The sequence below is a fragment of the Rhinichthys klamathensis genome, unplaced genomic scaffold (genome assembly GCF_029890125.1).
Source record: "Rhinichthys klamathensis goyatoka isolate OS25496 unplaced genomic scaffold, OSU_Roscu_1.1 h1tg000331l_1, whole genome shotgun sequence".
Lineage (NCBI taxonomy): Eukaryota > Metazoa > Chordata > Actinopteri > Cypriniformes > Leuciscidae > Rhinichthys > Rhinichthys klamathensis.
This window is the reverse complement of record NW_026606846.1, coordinates 993,518-1,018,395: the sequence shown is the minus strand read 5'-3', so window position 1 is coordinate 1,018,395 and position 24,878 is coordinate 993,518. Positions and strand designations below refer to the sequence as shown.

The 24,878-nt window shown below is 48.6% G+C and overlaps 1 protein-coding gene across 1 annotated transcript; it reads right to left on the bottom strand.

Moving 5' to 3' along the window:
• Positions 1-388: 388 nt before the first annotated feature.
• triobpb (TRIO and F-actin binding protein b) lies at positions 389-24,466 on the bottom strand. The gene is made up of 12 exons (XM_056272196.1): positions 24,171-24,466; positions 23,037-23,093; positions 22,882-22,950; positions 19,056-19,145; positions 18,842-18,951; positions 16,467-16,863; positions 15,688-15,907; positions 13,130-13,232; positions 7,616-7,775; positions 7,131-7,235; positions 6,458-6,544; positions 389-608 (listed from the first exon to the last, which is right to left on the bottom strand). Exons 1-12 carry the CDS (start codon positions 24,174-24,176, stop codon positions 456-458), a joined length of 1,557 nt encoding a protein of 518 aa, XP_056128171.1. The 5' UTR covers positions 24,177-24,466; the 3' UTR covers positions 389-455.
• Between the last annotated feature and the right edge of the window lie 412 nt (positions 24,467-24,878).

Here is a 24,878-nt window from a genome sequence, read left to right as displayed (position 1 = left end):
AGAATTGCGAGATATTTTTTAATTCCGTGGTGGAAACGAGCTTCCATAGAACACACACGCATGATATTCGATTGGCAAATATGATATCTATCAGATATGAGTTTGTTGATTGTTCACATGTGTGTGTTCAGTTCTTCCACACCAGCGACAGTGAGACGTTCCAGTTTGGTCCCATAAACACACATGAGAAAGTGCAGAAGCATTGTTCCAGTGTCCCGCAGCTGATTGGCTGATGGCCTGAGCAGAGGGTCACGTGATTGGCTGATGGCCTGAGCTGGGGGTCACGTGATTGGCTGATGGCCTGAGCTGGGGGTCACGTGATTGGCTGATGGCCTGAGCTGGGGGTCACGTGATTGGCTGATGGCCTGAGCAGAGGGTCACGTGATTGGCTGATGGCCTGAGCTGGGGGTCACGTGATTGGCTGATGGCCTGAGCTGGGGGTCACGTGACGGCGGTCAGTGCTGCAGGCTGTTGTCGTTCTCGTGCAGAGCGCTCAGTGCCAGTCTCAGGTGTTCTCGGAGAGCCTCGGCCTCTCGCTCGCTGCGACTCTTCATCACACTCAGCTCCTCACACACCTCCCGGTAGCGCTCGCACACACTGCTCTTCTCCTGACACAAACACAGACGAGGAACACGTGTTACACACACACACAGAGAGAGAACACGAGTTACACACGGACCACACACACAGACAAGGAACACGCGTTACACACGGACCACACACACAGACGAGGAACACGCGTTACACACGGATCACACACACAGACGAGGAACACGCGGCACACACGGATCACACACACAGACGAGGAACACGCGTTACACACGGATCACACACACAGACGAGGAACACGCGTTACACACGGATCACACACACAGACGAGGAACACGTGTTACACACGGATCACACACACAGACAAGGAACACGTGTTACACACGGACCACACACACAGACGAGGAACACGCGTTACACACGGATCACACACACAGACGAGGAACACGCGTTACACACGGATCACACACACAGACAAGGAACACGTGTTACACACGGACCACACACACAGACGAGGAACACGCGTTACACACGGACCACACACACAGACGAGGAACACGTGTTACACACGGATCACACACACAGACGAGGAACACGCGTTACACACGGATCACACACACAGACGAGGAACACGCGTTACACACGGATCACACACACAGACAAGGAACACGTGTTACACACGGACCACACACACAGACGAGGAACACGCGTTACACACGGATCACACACACAGACGAGGAACACGCGTTACACACGGATCACACACACAGACGAGGAACACGTGTTACACACGGATCACACACACAGACGAGGAACACGTGTTACACACGGATCACACACACAGACGAGGAACACGCGTTACACACGGATCACACACACAGACGAGGAACACGCGTTACACACGGATCACACACACAGACAAGGAACACGTGTTACACACGGACCACACACACAGACGAGGAACACGCGTTACACACGGATCACACACACAGACGAGGAACACGCGTTACACACGGATCACACACACAGACGAGGAACACGTGTTACACACGGATCACACACACAGACGAGACGAGGAACACGCGTTACACACGGATCACACACACAGACGAGGAACACGTGTTACACACGGATCACACACACAGACGAGGAACACGCGTTACACACGGATCACACACACAGACGAGGAACACGCGTTACACACGGACCACGCACACAGACGAGGAACACGCGTTACACACGGATCACACACACAGACGAGGAACACGCGTTACACACGGATCACACACACAGACGAGGAACACGCGTTACACACGGATCACACACACAGACGAGGAACACGCGTTACACACGGATCACACACACAGACGAGGAACACGCGTTACACACGGATCACACACACAGACGAGGAACACGCGTTACACACGGATCACACACACAGACGAGGAACACGCGTTACACACGGATCACACACAGACGAGGAACACGCGTTACACACGGATCACACACACAGACGAGGAACACGCGTTACACACGGATCACACACACAGACGAGGAACACGCGTTACACACGGATCACACACACAGACGAGGAACACGCGTTACACACGGATCACACACACAGACAAGGAACACGCGTTACACACGGATCACACACACAGACGAGGAACACGCGTTACACACGGATCACACACACAGACGAGGAACACGCGTTACACACGGATCACACACACAGACGAGGAACACGCGTTACACACGGATCACACACACAGACAAGGAACACGCGTTACACACGGATCACACACACAGACGAGGAACACGCGTTACACACGGACCACACACACAGACAAGGAACACGCGTTACACACGGATCACACACACAGACGAGGAACACGCGTTACACACGGATCACACACACAGACGAGGAACACGCGTTACACACGGATCACACACACAGACGAGGAACACGCGTTACACACGGATCACACACACAGACGAGGAACACGCGTTACACACGGACCACACACACAGACGAGGAACACGCGTTACACACGGACCACACACACAGACGAGGAACACGCGTTACACACGGATCACACACACAGACGAGGAACACGCGTTACACACGGATCACACACACACAGACGAGAAACACGCGTTACACACGGATCACACACACAGACGAGGAACACGCGTTACACACGGATCACACACACAGACGAGGAACACGCGTTACACACGGATCACACACACAGACGAGGAACACGCGTTACACACGGATCACACACACAGACGAGGAACACGCGTTACACACGGATCACACACACAGACGAGGAACACGCGTTACACACGGATCACACACACAGACGAGGAACACGCGTTACACACGGATCACACACACAGACGAGGAACACGCGTTACACACGGATCACACACACAGACGAGGAACACGCGTTACACACGGATCACACACACAGACGAGGAACACGCGTTACACACGGATCACACACACAGACGAGGAACACGCGTTACACACGGATCACACACACAGACGAGGAACACGCGTTACACACGGATCACACACACAGACGAGGAACACGCGTTACACACGGATCACACACACAGACGAGGAACACGCGTTACACACGGATCACACACACAGACGAGGAACACGCGTTACACACGGATCACACACACAGACGAGGAACACACGTTACACACGGATCACACACACAGACGAGGAACACGCGTTACACACGGATCACACACACAGACGAGGAACACGCGTTACACACGGATCACACACACAGACGAGGAACACGCGTTACACACGGATCACACACACAGACGAGGAACACGCGTTACACACGGACCACACACACAGACGAGGAACACGCGTTACACACGGATCACACACACAGACGAGGAACACGCGTTACACACGGATCACACACACAGACGAGGAACACGCGTTACACACGGATCACACACACAGAAGAGGAACACGCGTTACACACGGATCACACACACAGACGAGGAACACGCGTTACACACGGATCACACACACAGACGAGGAACACGCGTTACACACGGATCACACACACAGACGAGGAACACGCGTTACACACGGATCACACACACAGACGAGGAACACGCGTTACACACGGACCACACACACAGACGAGGAACACGCGTTACACACGGATCACACACACATACGAGGAACACGCGTTACACACGGATCACACACACAGACGAGGAACACGCGTTACACACGGATCACACACACAGAAGAGGAACACGCGTTACACACGGATCACACACACAGACGAGGAACACGCGTTACACACGGATCACACACACAGACGAGGAACACGCGTTACACACGGATCACACACACAGACGAGGAACACGCGTTACACACGGATCACACACACAGACGAGGAACACGCGTTACACACGGATCACACACACAGACAAGGAACACGCGTTACACACGGACCACACACACAGACGAGGAACACGCGTTACACACGGATCACACACACAGACGAGGAACACGCGTTACACACGGATCACACACACAGACGAGGAACACGCGTTACACACGGATCACACACACACAGACGAGGAACACGCGTTACACACGGATCACACACACAGAAGAGGAACACGCGTTACACACGGATCACACACACAGACGAGGAACACGCGTTACACACGGATCACACACACAGACGAGGAACACGCGTTACACACGGATCACACACACAGACGAGGAACACGCGTTACACACGGATCACACACACAGAAGAGGAACACGCGTTACACACGGACCACACACACAGACGAGGAACACGCGTTACACACGGATCACACACACAGACGAGGAACACGCGTTACACACGGACCACACACACAGACGAGGAACACGCGTTACACACGGATCACACACACAGACGAGGAACACGCGTTACACACGGATCACACACACAGACGAGGAACACGCGTTACACACGGATCACACACACAGACGAGGAACACGCGTTACACACGGATCACACACACAGAAGAGGAACACGCGTTACACACGGATCACACACACAGACGAGGAACACGCGTTACACACGGATCACACACACATACACATACGAGGAACACGCGTTACACACGGATCACACACACAGAAGAGGAACACGCGTTACACACGGATCACACACAGACGAGGAACACGCGTTACACACGGATCACACACACAGACGAGGAACACGCGTTACACACGGATCACACACACAGACGAGGAACACACGTTACACACGGATCACACACACAGACGAGGAACACGCGTTACACACGGATCACACACACAGACGAGGAACACGCGTTACACACGGATCACACACACAGACGAGGAACACGCGTTACACACGGATCACACACACAGACGAGGAACACGCGTTACACACGGACCACACACACAGACGAGGAACACGCGTTACACACGGATCACACACACAGACGAGGAACACGCGTTACACACGGATCACACACACAGACGAGGAACACGCGTTACACACGGATCACACACACACAGACGAGGAACACGCGTTACACACGGATCACACACACAGACAAGGAACACGCGTTACACACGGATCACACACACAGACAAGGAACACGCGTTACACACGGATCACACACACAGACGAGGAACACGCGTTACACACGGATCACACACACACAGACGAGGAACACGCGTTACACACGGATCACACACACAGACGAGGAACACGCGTTACACACGGATCACACACACAGACGAGGAACACGCGTTACACACGGATCACACACACAGACGAGGAACACGCGTTACACACGGATCACACACACAGACGAGGAACACGCGTTACACACGGATCACACACACAGACGAGGAACACGCGTTACACACGGATCACACACACAGACGAGGAACACGCGTTACACACGGATCACACACACAGACGAGGAACACGCGTTACACACGGATCACACACACAGACGAGGAACACGCGTTACACACGGATCACACACACAGACGAGGAACACGCGTTACACACGGATCACACACACAGACGAGGAACACGCGTTACACACGGACCACACACACAGACAAGGAACACGTGTTACACACGGATCACACACACAGACGAGGAACACGCGTTACACACGGATCACACACACAGACGAGGAACACGCGTTACACACGGATCACACACACAGACGAGGAACACGCGTTACACACGGATCACACACACAGACGAGGAACACGCGTTACACACGGATCACACACACAGACGAGGAACACGTGTTACACACGGATCACACACACAGACGAGGAACACGCGTTACACACGGATCACACACACAGACAAGGAACACGCGTTACACACGGATCACACACACAGACGAGGAACACGCGTTACACATGGATCACACACACAGACAAGGAACACGCGTTACACACGGATCACACACACAGAAGAGGAACACGCGTTACACACGGATCACACACACAGACGAGGAACACGCGTTACACACGGATCACACACACAGACGAGGAACACGCGTTACACACGGATCACACACACAGACGAGGAACACGCGTTACACACGGATCACACACACAGACGAGGAACACGCGTTACACACGGATCACACACACAGACGAGGAACACGCGTTACACACGGATCACACACACAGACGAGGAACACGCGTTACACACGGATCACACACACAGACGAGGAACACGCGTTACACACGGACCACATACACACACAACATACACACACACGGACCACATACACACACACACACACACACACGCTCACACACTCTGTCACACACACACAGGCGCAGGAGTGTTACCGTTGTGAGGAAGTGCATCTGGTTGCGGAGGCTGTTGAGCTCTTGGTGTAGATACTGCAGTTCGTTCTCTCGCACCCGCAGCAGCACCTGCGACACACACACACACACACACACACACAGTCAAAGACAGCGCAGACACAGCTCTTAAAAAAACAACTCTGCTGATTTGCAAAAAAGGCCTAAAATTGAATAACTAATTTGATTATGGAGAGTTTCAAATATCAATAAAAACTACTGATTTTTTTTTTTCAAATATGAATGAAATTGTTTTGAAAAAAGTTCATTAATTAAACGGCATGACTCCTGGATGATGAACCCCTGTCCTGTCTGGGCAGACATGCGAAGCTATGCTTGAGTCAGAGCATTGAGCAAGACACATCATGATTGGCTGGATTAAAAGAGCTCACATCTGATTGGCCAAAGAGAATGACTGTTTAAATCAGTGCCTGGTAAGAAAGACTCAATTTCCATAAAAGAGTTGTGTTATTAGATATGTTATCTTCTCTATGGAGGTGGGATGAAAGAAAATACCATTAAAGTTCACTAAACTCATACATTTATGCAATCCCCCCCCCCCAAAAAAAACGAGTTTGCAGGTGTGAAATATGCCTGTGTGTGTGAATCAGAACAGACAGAAACACATTACAGTGATGAAGCATGAGTGAACGCTCACCTGCATCTCACACCACGACCTCTCGCTGCCATCTGCGTCTGACCCTTGACCTGTGACCAGCGAGCGAACGACCTTCACTTCCTGCGACAGGCGGGCCTGCAAGTCCTGCACACACACACACACACACGTCATGTTCTGCACACTGAAACTTAACTGAAGGTTGTGCCAGCGTACGGAGTGTGTGTGTGTGTGTGTGTGTGTGTATCACCTGGTTGTCTCTCTTCAGCTGCTCCAGCTGTCGGTCTCTCAGGCTCATCTGTGTGTGAGTGTGTGTGTGTGTGTGTGTGTGTATCACCTGGTTGTCTCTCTTCAGCTGCTCCAGCTGTCGGTCTCTCAGGCTCATCTGTGTGTGAGTGTGTGTGTGTGTGTGTGTGTGTGTGTGTGTATCACCTGGTTGTCTCTCTTCAGCTGCTCCAGCTGTCGGTCTCTCAGGCTCATCTGTGTGTGAGTGTGTGTGTGTGTGTGTGTGTGTGTGTGTGTATCACCTGGTTGTCTCTCTTCAGCTGCTCCAGCTGTCGGTCTCTCAGGCTCATCTGTGTGTGAGTGTGTTCGTGCTGCTGCTGCGCTCGCTTCAGATCCAGACACTTCTGAGAGAACCGCTCCGACAGAGCCTGCAGCTCACGCCGCAGAGACGCCACTTCTACCCTAAACACACACACACACTCGTTCAGACAAGATAACTGAATGTGTGTGTATCTGTTTCATATGGAAGCACCTTTCTGCCACATAATTGTTACTGTTGAGTGTGTGCGAGTGCTCACTGTTGAGTGTGTGCGAGTGCTCACTGTCGAGTGCTCACTGTTGAGTGTGTGCGAGTGCTCACTGTTGAGTGTGTGCGAGTAGTGCTCACTGGTGAGTGTGTGCGTGTACTCACTGTTGAGTGTGTGCGAGTAGTGCTCACTGGTGAGTGTGTGCGTGTACTCACTGTTGAGTGTGTGCGAGTAGTGCTCACTGTTGAGTGTGTGCGAGTGCTCACTGTTGAGTGTGTGCGTGTACTCACTGTTGAGTGTGTGCGAGTAGTGCTCACTGTTGAGTGTGTGCGTGTACTCACTGTTGAGTGTGTGCGTGTACTCACTGTTGAGTGTGTGCGTGTACTCACTGTTGAGTGTGTGCGAGTGCTCACTGTTGAGTGTGTGCAAGTAGTGCTCACTGTTGAGTGTGTGCGTGTACTCACTGTTGAGTGTGTGCGAGTAGTGCTCACTGTTGAGTGTGTGCGAGTAGTGCTCACTGTTGAGTGTGTGCGTGTACTCACTGTTGAGTGTGTGCGTGTACTCACTGTTGAGTGTGTGCGTGTACTCACTGTTGAGTGTGTGCGTGTACTCACTGTTGAGTGTGTGCGAGTGCTCACTGTTGAGTGTGTGCAAGTAGTGCTCACTGTTGAGTGTGTGCGTGTACTCACTGTTGAGTGTGTGCGAGTGCTCACTGTTGAGTGTGTGCAAGTAGTGCTCACTGTTGAGTGTGTGCGTGTACTCACTGTTGAGTGTGTGCGTGTACTCACTGTTGAGTGTGTGCAAGTAGTGCTCACTGTTGAGTGTGTGCGTGTACTCACTGTTGAGTGTGTGCGTGTACTCACTGTTGAGTGTGTGCAAGTAGTGCTCACTGTTGAGTGTGTGCGTGTACTCACTGTTGAGTGTGTGCGAGTGCTCACTGTTGAGTGTGTGCGAGTGCTCACTGTTGAGTGCCTGCTCTCTCCTCCTGCTGCTCCTCTCTCCTCCTGCTCCTCCTGCTCTCTCCTCCTGCTCCTCCTGCTGCTGCTCTCTCCTCCTACTCCTCCTCTCTCCTCCTGCTCCTCCTCCTCTCTCCTCCTCCTCTCTCATCCTGCTCCTCCTCTCTCCTCCTGCTCTCTCCTCCTGTTCTCTCCTCCTGCTCCTCTCTCCTCCTGCTCCTCCTACTCTCTCCTCCTCTCTCCTCCTGCTCTCTCCTCTCTCCTGCTCTCTCCTCCTGCTCTCTCCTCCTGCTGCTCCTACTCTCTCCTCCTGCTCTCTCCTCCTACTCTCTCCTCCTGCTCTCTCCTCCTACTCTCTCCTCCTGCTGCTCCTACTCTCTCCTCCTGCTGCTCCTACTCTCTCCTCCTGCTGCTCCTACTCTCTCCTCCTGCTGCTCCTACTCTCTCCTCCTGCTCTCTCCTCCTGCTGCTCCTACTCCCTCCTCCTACTCATCCTGCTCCCTCCTCCTGCTCTCTCCTCCTGCTCTCTCCTCCTGCTGCTCCTACTCTCTCCTCCTGCTCTCTCCTCCTGCTGCTCCTACTCTCTCCTCATACTCCTCCTGCTCCCTCCTCCTACTCATCCTGCTCCTCCTGCTCCCTCCTCCTACTCATCCCCCTGCTCCTGCTCTCTCCTCCTACTCATCCTCCTACTCTCTCCTCCTACTCATCCTCCTGCTCTCTCCTCCTGCTCCTCCTCTCTCCTCCTGCTCTCTCCTCCTGCTGCTCCTCCTCTCTCCTCCTGTTCTCTCCTCCTGCTCTCTCCTCCTGCTGCTCCTCTCTCCTCCTGCTCCTCCTGCTCTCTCCTCCTGCTCCTCCTCTCTCCTCCTGCTGCTGCTCTCTCCTCCTGCTCCTCCTACTCTCTCCTCCTGCTCCTCCTCTCTCCTCCTGCTCCTCTCTCCTCCTGCTCTCTGCTCCTGCTGCTCCTCTCTCCTCCTGCTCCTCCTACTCTCTCCTCCTGCTCTCTCCTCTCTCCTCCTCTCTCCTCCTCTCTCCTCCTCTCTCCTCCTCTCTCCTCCTGCTCCTCCTGCTCCTCCTGCTCTCTCCTCCTACTCTCTCCTCCTGCTCTCTCCTCCTGCTGCTCCTACTCTCTCCTCCTGCTCTCTCCTCCTACTCTCTCCTCCTGCTGCTCCTACTCTCTCCTCATCCTCCTCCTGCTCCCTCCTCCTACTCATCCTGCTCCTCCTGCTCCCTCCTCCTACTCATCCTGCTCCCTCCTCCTGCTCCCTCCTCCTGCTCCTACTGTCTCCTCCTGCTCTCTCCTCCTACTCTCTCCTCCTGCTGCTCCTACTCTCTCATACTCCTCCTGCTCCCTCCTCCTACTCATCCTGCTCCTCCTGCTCCCTCCTCCTACTCATCCCCCTGCTCCTGCTCTCTCCTCCTACTCTCTCCTCCTGCTCCTCCTCTCTCCTCCTGCTCTCTCCTCCTGCTCTCTCCTCCTCTCTCCTCCTACTCTCTCCTCCTGCTCTCTCCTCCTACTCTCTCCTCCTGCTCCTCCTCTCTCCTCCTGCTCTCTCCTCCTGCTCTCTCCTCCTGCTCTCTCCTCCTGCTGCTCCTACTCTCTCCTCCTGCTCTCTCCTCCTACTCTCTCCTCCTGCTGCTCCTACTCTCTCCTCATACTCCTCCTGCTCCCTCCTCCTACTCATCCTGCTCCTCCTGCTCCCTCCCTCCTACTCATCCTGCTCCTCCTGCTCCCTCCTCCTGCTGCTCCTACTCTCTCCTCCTGCTCTCTCCTCCTGCTGCTCCTACTCTCTCCTCATACTCCTCCTGCTCCCTCCTCCTACTCATCCTGCTCCCTCCTCCTACTCATCCCCCTGCTCCTGCTCTCTCCTCCTCCTCTCTCCTCCTGCTCTCTCCTCCTGCTCTCTCCTCCTACTCTCTCCTCCTGCTCTCTCCTCCTACTCTCTCCTCCTGCTCCTCCTCTCTCCTCCTGCTCTCTCCTCCTGCTGCTCCTACTCTCTCCTCCTGCTCTCTCCTCCTACTCTCTCCTCCTGCTGCTCCTACTCTCTCCTCATACTCCTCCTGCTCCCTCCTCCTACTCATCCTGCTCCTCCTGCTCCCTCCCTCCTACTCATCCTGCTCCTCCTGCTCCCTCCTCCTGCTGCTCCTACTTTCTCCTCCTGCTCTCTCCTCCTGCTGCTCCTACTCTCTCCTCATACTCCTCCTGCTCCCTCCTCCTACTCATCCTGCTCCCTCCTCCTACTCATCCCCCTGCTCCTGCTCTCTCCTCCTACTCATCCTCCTACTCTCTCCTCCTGCTCCCTCCTCCTACTCATCCTCCTACTCTCTCCTCCTGCTCCCTCCTCCTACTCATCCTCCTACTCTCTCCTCCTGCTCCTCCTGCTCTCTCCTCCTACTCATCCTCCTGCTCTCTCCTCCTACTCATCCTCCTGCTCTCTCCTCCTGCTCCTCCTGCTCTCTCCTCCTACTCATCCTCCTGCTCTCTCCTCCTGCTCCTCCTGCTCTCTCCTCCTACTCATCCTCCTGCTCTCTCCTCCTACTCATCCTCCTGCTCTCTCCTCCTGCTCCTCCTCACCTACGGCTACGAGATGATTAGCATCCTGTGAACCTTGCTCCGTATTTACGACACGTTCAGGCTCGAACTGAAAAGGGTGAACGGCAGACATTTCGCTCGCTAATTGAGGTAATAGTTTAACTTGATAACGTTAGTGTTTACACACCTTGTGTTTGTAGTGGCGCTGGGACCAGTCTACGTCACGGCCCAGAATGCAATGGGTAAAAACAACAATGGCGACTTACAGGTAAAAACTTTATTTTAAAATATCTCGCTACAACGAAAACATCGGGTGTGTTATTATATCACGTTTGTGGCGCAAATGGTATCGCTAACCCAATAAGACTAAGTTGTCAAACTAGCCGGAGATCCTTTTAAGTGTGTGTGTGTGTGTGTGTGTGTACTCACTGTTGTTGTTTGTTAATCATTTGTGTGTGTGTGTGTACTCGCTGTTGTTGTTTGTTTTAAGTGTGTAGGTGTGTGTGTACTCACTGTTGTTGTTTGTTAATCATTTGTGTGTGTGTGTACTCGCTGTTGTTGTTTGTTTTAAGTGTGTAGGTGTGTGTGTACTCACTGTTGTTGTTTGTTAATCATTTCTGTGTGTGTGTACTCGCTGTTGTTGTTTGTTAAGCGTGTGTGTGTGTCCTCGATGTTGTTGTTTGTTTTAAGTGTGTAGGTGTGTGTGTACTCACTGTTGTTGTTTGTTAATCATTTGTGTGTGTGTACTCGCTGTTGTTGTTAGTTAAGCGTGTAGGTGTGTGTACTCACTGTTGTTGTTTGTTAATCATTTGTGTGTGTGTGTACTCGCTGTTGTTGTTTGTTAAGCGTGTGTGCGTGTGTGTGTGTACTCACTGTTGTTGTTTGTTCAGCGTGTGTGCGTACTCACTGTTGTTGTTTGTTAAGCGTGTGTGCGTACTCACTGTTGTTGTTTGTTAAGCGTGTGTGTGTGTGTGTGTGTACTCACTGTTGTTGTTTGTTAAGCGTGTGTGTGTGTGAGTGTGTACTCACTGTTGTTGTTTGTTCAGCGTGTGTGCGTACTCACTGTTGTTGTTTGTTAAGCGTGTGTGCACTCGCTGTTGTTGTTTGTTAAGCGTGTGTGTGTGTGAGTGTGTACTCACTGTTGTTGTTTGTTCAGCGTGTGTGCGTACTCACTGTTGTTGTTTGTTAAGCGTGTGTGTGTGTGTGTGTGTACTCACTGTTGTTGTTTGTTAAGCGTGTGTGTGTGTGAGTGTGTACTCACTGTTGTTGTTTGTTCAGCGTGTGTGCGTACTCACTGTTGTTGTTTGTTAAGCGTGTGTGCACTCGCTGTTGTTGTTTGTTAAGCGTGTGTGTGTGTGAGTGTGTACTCACTGTTGTTGTTTGTTCAGCGTGTGTGCGTACTCACTGTTGTTGTTTGTTAAGCGTGTGTGTGTGTGTGTGTGTACTCACTGTTGTTGTTTGTTAAGCGTGTGTGTGTGTGAGTGTGTACTCACTGTTGTTGTTTGTTCAGCGTGTGTGCGTACTCACTGTTGTTGTTTGTTAAGCGTGTGTGCACTCGCTGTTGTTGTTTGTTAAGCGTGTGTGTGTGTGAGTGTGTACTCACTGTTGTTGTTTGTTCAGCGTGTGTGCGTACTCACTGTTGTTGTTTGTTAAGCGTGTGTGTGTGTGTGTGTGTACTCACTGTTGTTGTTTGTTAAGCGTGTGTGTGTGTGTGTGTGTACTCACTGTTGTTGTTTGTTAAGCGTGTGTGTGTGTGAGTGTGTACTCACTGTTGTTGTTTGTTCAGCGTGTGTGCGTACTCACTGTTGTTGTTTGCTAAGCGTGTGTGTGTCCACCCCACGTGTCTCTGAGAGTTGTGTGGTTTTCTCCAGCTCTTCTCTGTGTGCTTTCTGTAACGCCTCCATCACTGTCAACACACACACACACACACACACACACACACACACACACACGTGTGAACATCATTCACAGCACTGCCAATAGCCGCGTTTCCACTGTCACTTCCGGGGCTTGATCGGGGCTTACTCGGGGCCAACGGCCAGGATTTCTGGCCCGTCGAATACCTTGGGCCAAAGCGGGCCAGCTCGGGCTAGAGGAGTGGTTACGAACAGAGGCGGGGATTACCTGAGTCGAGAGACAGGAGCGCCGAATGATTCTGTCAGCATTAAAGACTTTTAAAATAATTTAACTCACTTTCATGTTTTAATGCCTTCTGTTTGTGATCCGATGTGGATTCTGATCACCGTATAAGGTAGAAATATTTATACGCGATGCAAAAGACTATGCGCGCTAACCATTACCATAGTAAACATAGTAAACGCTTGAAGATACGCATAGTAAAAAAACATGGTGAACGCTTGAAGAAGTCAGACCAATCATAAAGGCTATCACAATCATGTTTTTATTTTATCTGTCAGTAGCCTACATATACTAGCCTACATAGTAGTCTCTCTCTTTATACCGGACTATCTACTTTTTTTCGGGAGCTTCCTGTTTCTCTGACTGAAAATATATCTGTAGCTACTGGGAGTCGAGACTGTGCTAACGCTCCTCAGGTCGTATTTTTGGTGGCATATAACATTATTTGTAGAAATTATCATTCTTTCTAAATGTGATATATGTCCTGTAACTACCAATAAACAGAAACAGCCTCGACTGAATAATGTAAGCGTGTCCTCTTTCTTTTGTGAAATAGACCTAACGGTAATTATTATTTCTGTGTGACTAATGTGCAATTTTGACATAACTTAATTCATTATGATCAATGTATCACTTTTTATTGTAAACCTGTGGTAAAACATTGATGCTTGGGTTTTAAATTTTCAAGTAAACAACAAAAATGCCAGCAAACGGCCGCTTTTATCATGTTTGTTTTGCGATGCATGCTGTTTCCAGTGATTTCTTTCTGATTAGTTTTCTGATAAAACTTCCATTTGTTGGTGAAATGATGGGTTAGTGTGACGTTGTTCCAGAGAGGCGTGTTACGGGCGTGTTTTAGTGACGCGCTGTGGAGCTTCTGGCCCGACAGTGGAAACGCAGGCCCGGTGCTACTGGCCCGAGGCTATTAGCCCGGCACGGCCCGTTTAAAGCCCTGGCCTAGCACTGGCCGACCGTGGAAACGCGGCTAATGATGTCATCAAACAGAAAACAATGGAGAAATATAGAACTATTATTAACTTAAAATATGTTATCTATAAAAACAATATAGTTTAGGTTTATTGCAAAATATGCATATATTTACAAATATTTAAGCATTTAGGGAGGTAAGGAGACTGAAGTTATTCGCACAGCTTCATGGGAGTGGGCGGAGCTGTAAAAAAGCTATGTTTGTAGTTGCAGAGCCGCGGTTGGTCTCTATAGGGTCACATGTTAGTGGGAGTGGCCAGTACCTCTCACAGTGGTTGGTCTCTATAGGGTCACATGTTAGTGGGAGTGGCCAGTACCTCTCACAGCGGTTGGTCTCTATAGGGTCACATGTTAGTGGGAGTGGCCAGTACCTTTCGCAGTGGTTGGTCTCTATAGGGTCACATGTTAGTGGGAGTGGCCAGTCCCTCTCACAGCGGTTGGTCCCTATAGGGTCACATGTTAGTGGGAGTGGCCAGTACCTCTCGCAGCGGTTGGTCTCTATAGGGTCACATGTTAGTGGGAGTGGCCAGTCCCTCTCACAGCGGTTGGTCTCTATAGGGTCACATGTTAGTGGGAGTGGCCAGTACCTCTCGCAGCGGTTGGTCTCTATAGGGTCACATGTTAGTGGGAGTGGCCAGTACCTCTCACAGCGGTTGGTCTCTATAGGGTCACATGTTAGTGGGAGTGGCCAGTACCTCTCGCAGCGGTTGGTCTCTATAGGGTCACATGTTAGTGGGAGTGGCCAGTACCTCTCACAGTGGTTGGTCTCTATAGGGTCACATGTTAGTGGGAGTGGCCAGTACCTCTCGCAGCGGTTGGTCTCTATAGGGTCACATGTTAGTGGGAGTGGCCAGTACCTCTCGCAGCGGTTGGTCTCTATAGGGTCACATGTTAGTGGGAGTGGCCAGTACCTCTCGCAGCGGTTGGTCTCTATAGGGTCACATGTTAGTGGGAGTGGCCAGTACCTCTCACAGTGGTTGGTCTCTATAGGGTCACATGTTAGTGGGAGTGGCCAGTACCTCTCGCAGCGGTTGGTCTCTATAGGGTCACATGTTAGTGGGAGTGGCCAGTACCTCTCGCAGCGGTTGGTCTCTATAGGGTCACATGTTAGTGGGAGTGGCCAGTACCTCTCACAGTGGTTGGTCTCTATAGGGTCACATGTTAGTGGGAGTGGCCAGTACCTCTCGCAGCGGTTGGTCTCTATAGGGTCACATGTTAGTGGGAGTGGCCAGTACCTCTCGCAGTGGCGTCCATCTCCTCCTTCAGCAGCGAGTCTCTCTCTCTCTCCAGAGCGCTGATCTGCAGTGTGTGCTGTCGCTCCAGCTGCTCTAGAGCCTCCCTGTGCACACGCTCCATCTGCTGCAGACTGTCCCCGCAGCGAGACTCCGCCCCACAGCACGCTGACCCCGCCCGCCCCGACCCAAGCCCCGCCCCCAGCAGCCTCAGTGACGCCACCTGCAGGACAGAGAGAGACACGCGGAGGTAAAGCCTTCTGCAGGGGCGCAGCTGTACTGGACAGGTAACACGCTCATGCACACACACACACACACACACACACACACACAGAGAGAGCAGAACAAATGACTGCCAATAAAGCTCCATAAGGTCTTTATGGAGCTCATTTGTCCATTTGATCGCTAAATTAACCCTCATAACGCATAAAAAAAACATGAAGATGTTTTAGGGGTCAATTTTGACCCGGTATCATGTGTTTGATATCATGTGTATATCTGGGCCAAAATTGAATTGAAAATTGAAAACCTTCAATTAGACTTTTTTTTTATACAGTTAAATCTCTTAAAAAACGTCTAATAAATGATATGTTCTTTGATAGTTTTGACACATTTTCAAAGCTTGGCCCCCATACTAAAAAAACTATTTAAAAAAAAACAAAAATGTTTTTTTCAAGAAATCAAAAGCTGAATGCGTTATAAGGGCTCATGAGTCTCTCTGTGTTCTATTCAGTTCTCATAAAGTCATTCATGAGAGCAGATAGACAGTATCCACGCACTACCTCCCTCTCCAGAGCCTGATTGGCTGATGAGCCCATCGGTGGGAGTGACCTCATCTCCTTGAGTGGCAGCCGCTCAAACTCCGCCCACTTCTTCTCGATCTCCTCCTCTATTCGCCTCTGTTCCGACAGGCCCGCCCCCTTCCTCGACAGCACCGCCTCCCACTGGTTGTGGGCGTCGTCACGCCGACGCTCCTCCTGCCATTGGCTGTGCTCCTTCACCTGCCCCTCCCCAGACTCTCTCTGATTGGCGGAGGCAGGAGTTGGAGGCGTGGCTACGGGCGATAGCTCCACATAGTCGAACTTGCTGTGGGCGGGGTTTGGGGTGATGGAGGAGGCCTCTGATTGGCTGCGCAGTCGGTGACGAGCGTTCTCTTTATCACTGCTGAGGATCGGCAGCCTGAGGGAGGAAACACACATCAGTGCGTCAGTGTGTGTGTGTGTGTGTGTGTGTGTGTGTGTGAGAGAGAGAGAATGAGTGAGTGAGTGAGTGTGTGAGAGTGAGTGAGTTTGTGTGTGTGTGTAATAGGGGTGTAACGATTCATTCGTTTTCTCGATGCATCGATTACAAATCCTGACGATGCATATGCATCGATCTTGAAACATGTATTTCGAATCGTGAATCGTTTATTTCGGTCAATATTCGATTTAAAATGCTAAGAATCGAATAATTTGCGATTCTATATCGATTCAGTGCTTTAAAACATATAAACATTAATTAAATGACTACATGCGCGAATTAATGAGGCGTTGTGCGGCGTCATTTCGCGTCCTCACAGCTCTCACATACTCGCTGCACTCTTACCATCTTTCACTGGATTTCGCTCGCGCTCGGTCCCATATAGCTCTCATCTACAGATTTTTGAGCAGTCCGTGTTTGAGCTCTCCTCAGGACAGCCATTGGTGTTCACATGAGCAGATGACAGCTCTCTATCGAGAAAGCAAGCCATTGATAAAGCTGCCATATCATTGCGCGGTCACTGCTATGAAACAACGCGTTCGTTGCGTCGAAACGTCACCGTTATTTTCTTTAAGTTAAGATACTGAAGTTTTACGGAAATGGGTCATGCCCGTCCTGAGCAGTTAAAGTAAAACCCCACTTATTCAAGGGTGCGCATTTATTACATGGAAAGAGAAAACGTATAATAGGTGTCTAAAATGCACACGCTTCCGATTAATCATGAATGATGAATGAAATGTAACTTAATGTCGTTAAACTGAACTGATGAAATAACTATAACATTAATTACACTGAAATAAGAGCGCGTGGTTTATCCATCAATCAGATGCGCATTAAAGTTCCATTCGTAATCGTTAATATAGCACAAGTAGCCTAGACAGCCGGCGCGTTTTCTTTCAGAATCACAAGGAAAATGTTCAATCGGATAAAGAGAACAGTAGCTATTCCATGAGGAAACGTTAGTTAAGGTTTAGTTGGGAAAGTTCATGGTATTTTTGTCTCACAATGGAGGATGTTTAATGTACCAGGAACACTTTAAGGTTGTGTATCCATTCCTACAAAATACTTAAAGTAACTATACTTTTAAAGCCTTTTTAAATCTTGGTTTACATTTTTACAAATGCTAATTTATAGGCTTTGGAAATATTTTTTTATAATAATAGATTCATTAAAAATTAACATGAACTAACATTAACAATAGACAAAATGTGTTTTTTTTTTTTGTTTTTTTTGTTCCCACTCTCTGACCCCCGAAGGCAGCTGTATAATTCACGGTCAACGTGATTTTGCCAAGTTAGACATGGTCCTGGATCAACATATTTTGTTTATCCTGGATCAACATTCCTGTCCCAAAATGTAGTCCTTACCCAATCCCTACCCCTAAACCTAACCCTACCCATAACTTTTCCCTAAAATCAGAGGGTAATGAAAGGTGAATGACACTGATGTGTAAGTACTTCACCCTGGTTCTAAACCTAAACTTGACATAAACTGTAAACTTGTCCCTCAAATCTGATTGGTTGATTGGAAAGTTGATCCAGGATCAACAACGATGTTGATCCAGGAACATGTGGTACTTGGTGAAATCACGTTCACCATAATTCACACCCTGACTAAGACCCATTGGGGGAAGCATTTAAATAATCCTACGCATATACAAAATTAAGAATCGAATCGAATTAATCGAATCGCATCGAATTTTAATGTGAATCGCATTGAATCGAATCTTTCTGAATTTGCAAAAATCGTTCTTGAATCGAAAACCTATGAATCGTGAATCGAATCGATTCGCTGCCTACCCAAGATTCACAGCCCTAGTGTGTAAGTGTGAGTGAGTGAGTGTGTTTGTATGGCTGACTGTGTATGTATGTATGTGCGTGTGTAGCACTGACTGTGTGTGTGTGTGTGTAGCACTGACTGTGTGAGGTCTGGAGAGCTGCTGGGTTGAACGTTCTTCCTCAGAACCTCGATCCAGTTCCTCCGTATCCCAGCAGTCATAGCTGAGAGTGTGAAGGCGGCGTCTCTGGTCTGAGCAGCAGCAGAGAGAGTCACAGATCGTGAGGATCAGAGGAACAGGAATGCAGCAGGTCCCGACAGGATCACACACACACACACACACACACTCAACTGACCTGGATCTGGAAGCCGTAGTTCTTCTCGACGTCGAACTCCGACACCTTCACGCACGACTTCAGGTCGATCTCTCCATCCACCTCGTCTCTCTGAGCAGACACCACACATCCTTCAGGACACCGGCTACACTATCATTACAAATCTGACATTCACTGCGTTAAAGTGCCGGAAATACACAGCAGAAGATTCTGTTTCAAATCAATGCTGTTCTCTTTCTGCTCAAAGAATCCTGAAAAATTAAATGTATGACAGTTCAAACATGCGAGTGTGTGTCGTGTTCATACGTGTTAGCGTGTGTCGTGTTCATATGTGTTAGCGTGTGTTGTGTTCAAACATGCGAGTGTGTGTCGTGTTCATACGTGTTAGCGTGTGTCGTGTTCATACGTGTTTGCGTGTTCATACATGTTTGCGTGTGTTGTGTTCATACGTGTTTGCGTGTTCATACATGTTTGCGTGTGTTGTGTTCATATGTGTTAGCGTGTGTCGTGTTCATACGTGTTAGCGTGTGTCGTGTTCATACGTGTTAGCGTGTCGTGTTCATAAGTGTTAGCGTGTCGAGCTCATATGCGTGTCGTGTTCATACGTGTGTCGTGTTCATACATGTTAGCGTGTGACGTGTTCATTCTTGTTCGAGTGTGTCGTGTTCGCGTGTGTCGTGTTCATTCTTGTTCGTAGTTATCGAGTAGTCGAGTAGTAATCAGTCAAATTAATTTTTACTTGGTTAATGTCACGTTTCCCATTCCATGATTAGTAAAATAATCGCAATGTATTCTCTGTAAAATTGCGTAATCCGCAGGGTGATGGACACGGAGATGGGTAAAAAGGTTGGTGGCTACACATTCTGCAGCGCCACGTCGCGTGTAGGACAACTCGAGGTATCGCACATCGGACGCGCACTTTCTCAGTTTATGGCCAGCAGTATTCTTATGTTTAAGGAGATTATGAAATTAAGATAATGTCTGTACTATGTTATGATTGCACTGTACAATTAAATACAATAGTTGCCGAGTCTGTGATCTGAACACTTTACCTCAGAGCATCCATTAACTGAATGAATTGAGAATATCACCTGAAAATCCGATATCATCAGCAATTTTCTCCTCAGAGTAGCTGAGCGGCCCGGGCTCCGTCTTCTTGTTTGATAGGTGTCAGCGGGTGCAATACAGCACCTGAGAGCTCAACCAGGTACTCTCGCGCTGGAGTATTTACGTGTTATCATAACAGTCCTATTCATTTTAAACATTGTGGTTATTGCCAATACCGGTATATTGCCACACTCTAAATTAACACGATGTCGATATTTCATGCTTTGAATATCACGATTATCGTCAACACCGGTATATTGCGACACCCCTAGTTCACATGTGTCCTGTTCACACGTGTTCGTGTGTGTCTTGTTCACACGTGTTAGTGTGTGTCTTGTTCATACGTGTTAGTGTGTGTCTTGTTCACACGTGTTCGCGTGTGTCTTGTTCATACGTGTTAGTTTGTGTCTTGTTCATACGTGTTCGCGTGTGTCTTGTTCACACGTGTTAGTGTGTGTCTTGTTCATACGTGTTCGCGTGTGTCTTGTTCACACGTGTTAGTGTGTGTCTTGTTCATACGTGTTAGTGTGTGTCTTGTTCATACGTGTTCGCGTGTGTCTTGTTCATACGTGTTCGCGTGTGTCTTGTTCACACGTGTTAGTGTGTGTCTTGTTCATACGTGTTAGTGTGTGTCTTGTTCATACGTGTTAGTGTGTGTCTTGTTCATACGTGTTCGCGTGTGTCTTGTTCATACGTGTTCGCGTGTGTCTTGTTCACACGTGTTCGCGTGTGTCTTGTTCATACGTGTTCGCGTGTGTCTTGTTCATACGTGTTAGTGTGTGTCTTGTTCATACGTGTTAGTGTGTGTCTTGTTCATACGTGTTCGCGTGTGTCTTGTTCATACGTGTTCGCGTGTGTCTTGTTCACACGTGTTAGTGTGTGTCTTGTTCATACGTGTTCGCGTGTGTCTTGTTCATACGTGTTCGCGTGTGTCTTGTTCATACGTGTTCGCGTGTGTCTTGTTCATACGTGTTAGTGTGTGTCTTGTTCATACGTGTTCGCGTGTGTCTTGTTCATACGTGTTCGCGTGTGTCTTGTTCACACGTGTTAGTGTGTGTCTTGTTCATACGTGTTAGTGTGTGTCTTGTTCATACGTGTTCGCGTGTGTCTTGTTCATACGTGTTCGCGTGTGTCTTGTTCATACGTGTTCGCGTGTGTCTTGTTCACACGTGTTAGTGTGTGTCTTGTTCATACGTGTTAGTGTGTGTCTTGTTCATACGTGTTCGCGTGTGTCTTGTTCATACGTGTTCGCGTATGTCTTGTTCATACGTGTTCGCGTGTGTCTTGTTCACACGTGTTAGTGTGTGTCTTGTTCATACGTGTTAGTGTGTGTCTTGTTCATACGTGTTAGTGTGTGTCTTGTTCATACGTGTTCGCGTGTGTCTTGTTCATACGTGTTCGCGTGTGTCTTGTTCACACGTGTTCGCGTGTGTCTTGTTCATACGTGTTCGCGTGTGTCTTGTTCACACGTGTTAGTGTGTGTCTTGTTCATACGTGTTAGTGTGTGTCTTGTTCATACGTGTTCGCGTGTGTCTTGTTCATACGTGTTCGCGTGTGTCTTGTTCATACGTGTTCGCGTGTGTCTTGTTCACACGTGTTAGTGTGTGTCTTGTTCATACGTGTTAGTGTGTGTCTTGTTCATACGTGTTCGCGTGTGTCTTGTTCATACGTGTTCGCGTGTGTCTTGTTCATACGTGTTCGCGTGTGTCTTGTTCACACGTGTTAGTGTGTGTCTTGTTCATACGTGTTAGTGTGTGTCTTGTTCATACGTGTTAGTGTGTTTCTTGTTCACACGTGTTCGCGTGTGTCTTGTTCATACGTGTTCGCGTGTGTCTTGTTCACACATGTTCGCGTGTGTCTTGTTCATACGTGTTAGTGTGTGTCTTGTTCATACGTGTTAGTGTGTGTCTTGTTCATACGTGTTCGCGTGTGTCTTGTTCATACGTGTTCGCGTGTGTCTTGTTCACACGTGTTAGTGTGTGTCTTGTTCATACGTGTTCGCGTGTGTCTTGTTCATACGTGTTCGCGTGTGTCTTGTTCATACGTGTTCGCGTGTGTCTTGTTCATACGTGTTAGTGTGTGTCTTGTTCATACGTGTTCGCGTGTGTCTTGTTCATACGTGTTCGCGTGTGTCTTGTTCACACGTGTTAGTGTGTGTCTTGTTCATACGTGTTAGTGTGTGTCTTGTTCATACGTGTTCGCGTGTGTCTTGTTCATACGTGTTCGCGTGTGTCTTGTTCATACGTGTTCGCGTGTGTCTTGTTCACACGTGTTAGTGTGTGTCTTGTTCATACGTGTTAGTGTGTGTCTTGTTCATACGTGTTCGCGTGTGTCTTGTTCATACGTGTTCGCGTATGTCTTGTTCATACGTGTTCGCGTGTGTCTTGTTCACACGTGTTAGTGTGTGTCTTGTTCATACGTGTTAGTGTGTGTCTTGTTCATACGTGTTAGTGTGTTTCTTGTTCACACGTGTTCGCGTGTGTCTTGTTCATACGTGTTCGCGTGTGTCTTGTTCATACGTGTTCGCGTGTGTCTTGTTCATACGTGTTCGCGTGTGTCTTGTTCACACGTGTTCGCGTGTGTCTTGTTCATACGTGTTCGCATGTGTCGTGTTCATACGTGTTCGCTTGTGTCTTGTTCATACGTGTTCGCGTGTGTCTTGTTCATACGTGTTCGCGTGTGTCGTGTTCATACGTGTTCGCGTGTGTCTTGTTCACACGTGTTCGCGTGTGATTCTCACCTCCTCCGCCGCAGAGTCTCTGTAATACTTCAGTCCAGCGTCCGTCAGCACAAACCAGTGTTTCCTCCACTGAACACATACACACACACACGGTCAGTCATGATGAACACACTTCAAACACATCACGATAACAGACACAGACAGACGTGTCTCACCTCTCCACTCTCGTCCAGTTTAGACATCCATCCCTTCTTAAAGTTCAGCAGGTCAGGCTACAGACAGACAGAGGTTTATCAGGAGTGTCAATGCATCATCCTTAGCGCACACACACACACACACTCATCTGCGTGTAAGTGTGTGAGGAACAAACACAACAGCCCAGGAAACAACAGACACTGATGGTGAAACTGATGTTCAATTATCACTAAATTTAGTTTCCAAAGAATTAAAAAAAAAGCCTAATGCAACAAGCAAAATCCATCACTTATTTCCACCAAAATATGAATGAATAGGCTATATGTCACTAACTCTTATCAGTTCTTCTGTAGTTTAGTAATAATGACGAACAAACTTTAATAAACGCTCTTACACTCAATGAGTGTCTGTGATTCATACAATGATGATTCAGTAACTTCTAGAACGATTCACGAAAACTCGGACAGAATCCAGTCATTATGATGAGATTTACTGTGTGACAGAAATATACTATTGGAAAGTACACTGTACCTTTCAAAGTATTAATATAATAATAACAAACGTATTAAAACTTAATTTTTATTTACATTTAGTTGTAGTATTTTGTTTGCCAAAACAATAAAAGGAATTGTTTGATTTTCATTTGATTACATTTTAAAATGTTTAATATTTAGCCTAGTTGTTAATGCTTCATGCCTTATTTTGATTACCACCGTTTTTGACACAGAAAGACAAATGAACACATAAATGAACATTAGAAAAACTAATCTGATCAAATATTCTGGAGGTTACACAATGACCACATGCCTTATAAAGCACACACACACACACACACACACACACACTGGTGATGGTGACAGCTGAACTAAACTCTGATCAGGATTATCAAAGCAGTTCGTGTTTATTTACATGAACTATAAACCAGCAGAAACCAGCTTCAGTAATGCGCATGCGCTGTGTGCGCGGGTGTGTCGCGCGCGCACAAACACACACACATAAAAAAAAACAAGTTGTGTTTGCTCACGTACCGTGCAAACACAACACACACTGCACGCCAACACACACTAACTGGAGTTTGAATGGACTTGTACGACACAGAATTAAACTGCCGTCGTGTTTACACTGAGAGCGACGGATATTAAAGTGAAACTCACCGTCATGATGTTCAAATCCAGCCGCAGCACAAACACAAACGCAGATTAAACACGCCGCATCTGAGAAGCTTTCCCGCTGTCAAGTTTTACTAAAGCTGAAGATGATCATATTTAAAAATACTTTTACTGATTGAATCGATAGATCGCAGCGTAAGTTTGACGGAACTCGCGCTGCTGTTGGTGTTGCCGGGGCGGATCCCGATTACAGTTCAGCGGAAGCGAGCGGCCAATCAGAACCGCCCAGCGAAGCACAACATCCAATCAGAACCGCCCGACGCAAGTGAGCGGCCAATCATAACAGCCCAGCGCAGTACAACAACCAATCAGCAGCGCACAAACAATACTCTTACAGTTAAACCTGCTATGGTGGTTTGTTTAACACATTATGGGGAGAACTCAATAATCGAGCCTCCACTCCAACATAACTAAAATTGTATAAAGTTAAAAATAAGACAAATAAGCAAAAACAAAAAAGATCAAGATTAAAAGATGACATATTAAAGTGAAGTACATCCAAAAATGACTCACTAATCACTTACTCGCCCTCATGTTGTTCCAAACCCGAATGACACACAGTAGATGTTGATTTAATCAGTTCTGTTCAAAGATGCAATGAAAGTGAATGGTGACTGAGACTGTCATTCAGCCTAACATCTCCTTATGTGTTACAGAGAAGAAGAAAGTAAAACGGGTTTGGAACAACAATGG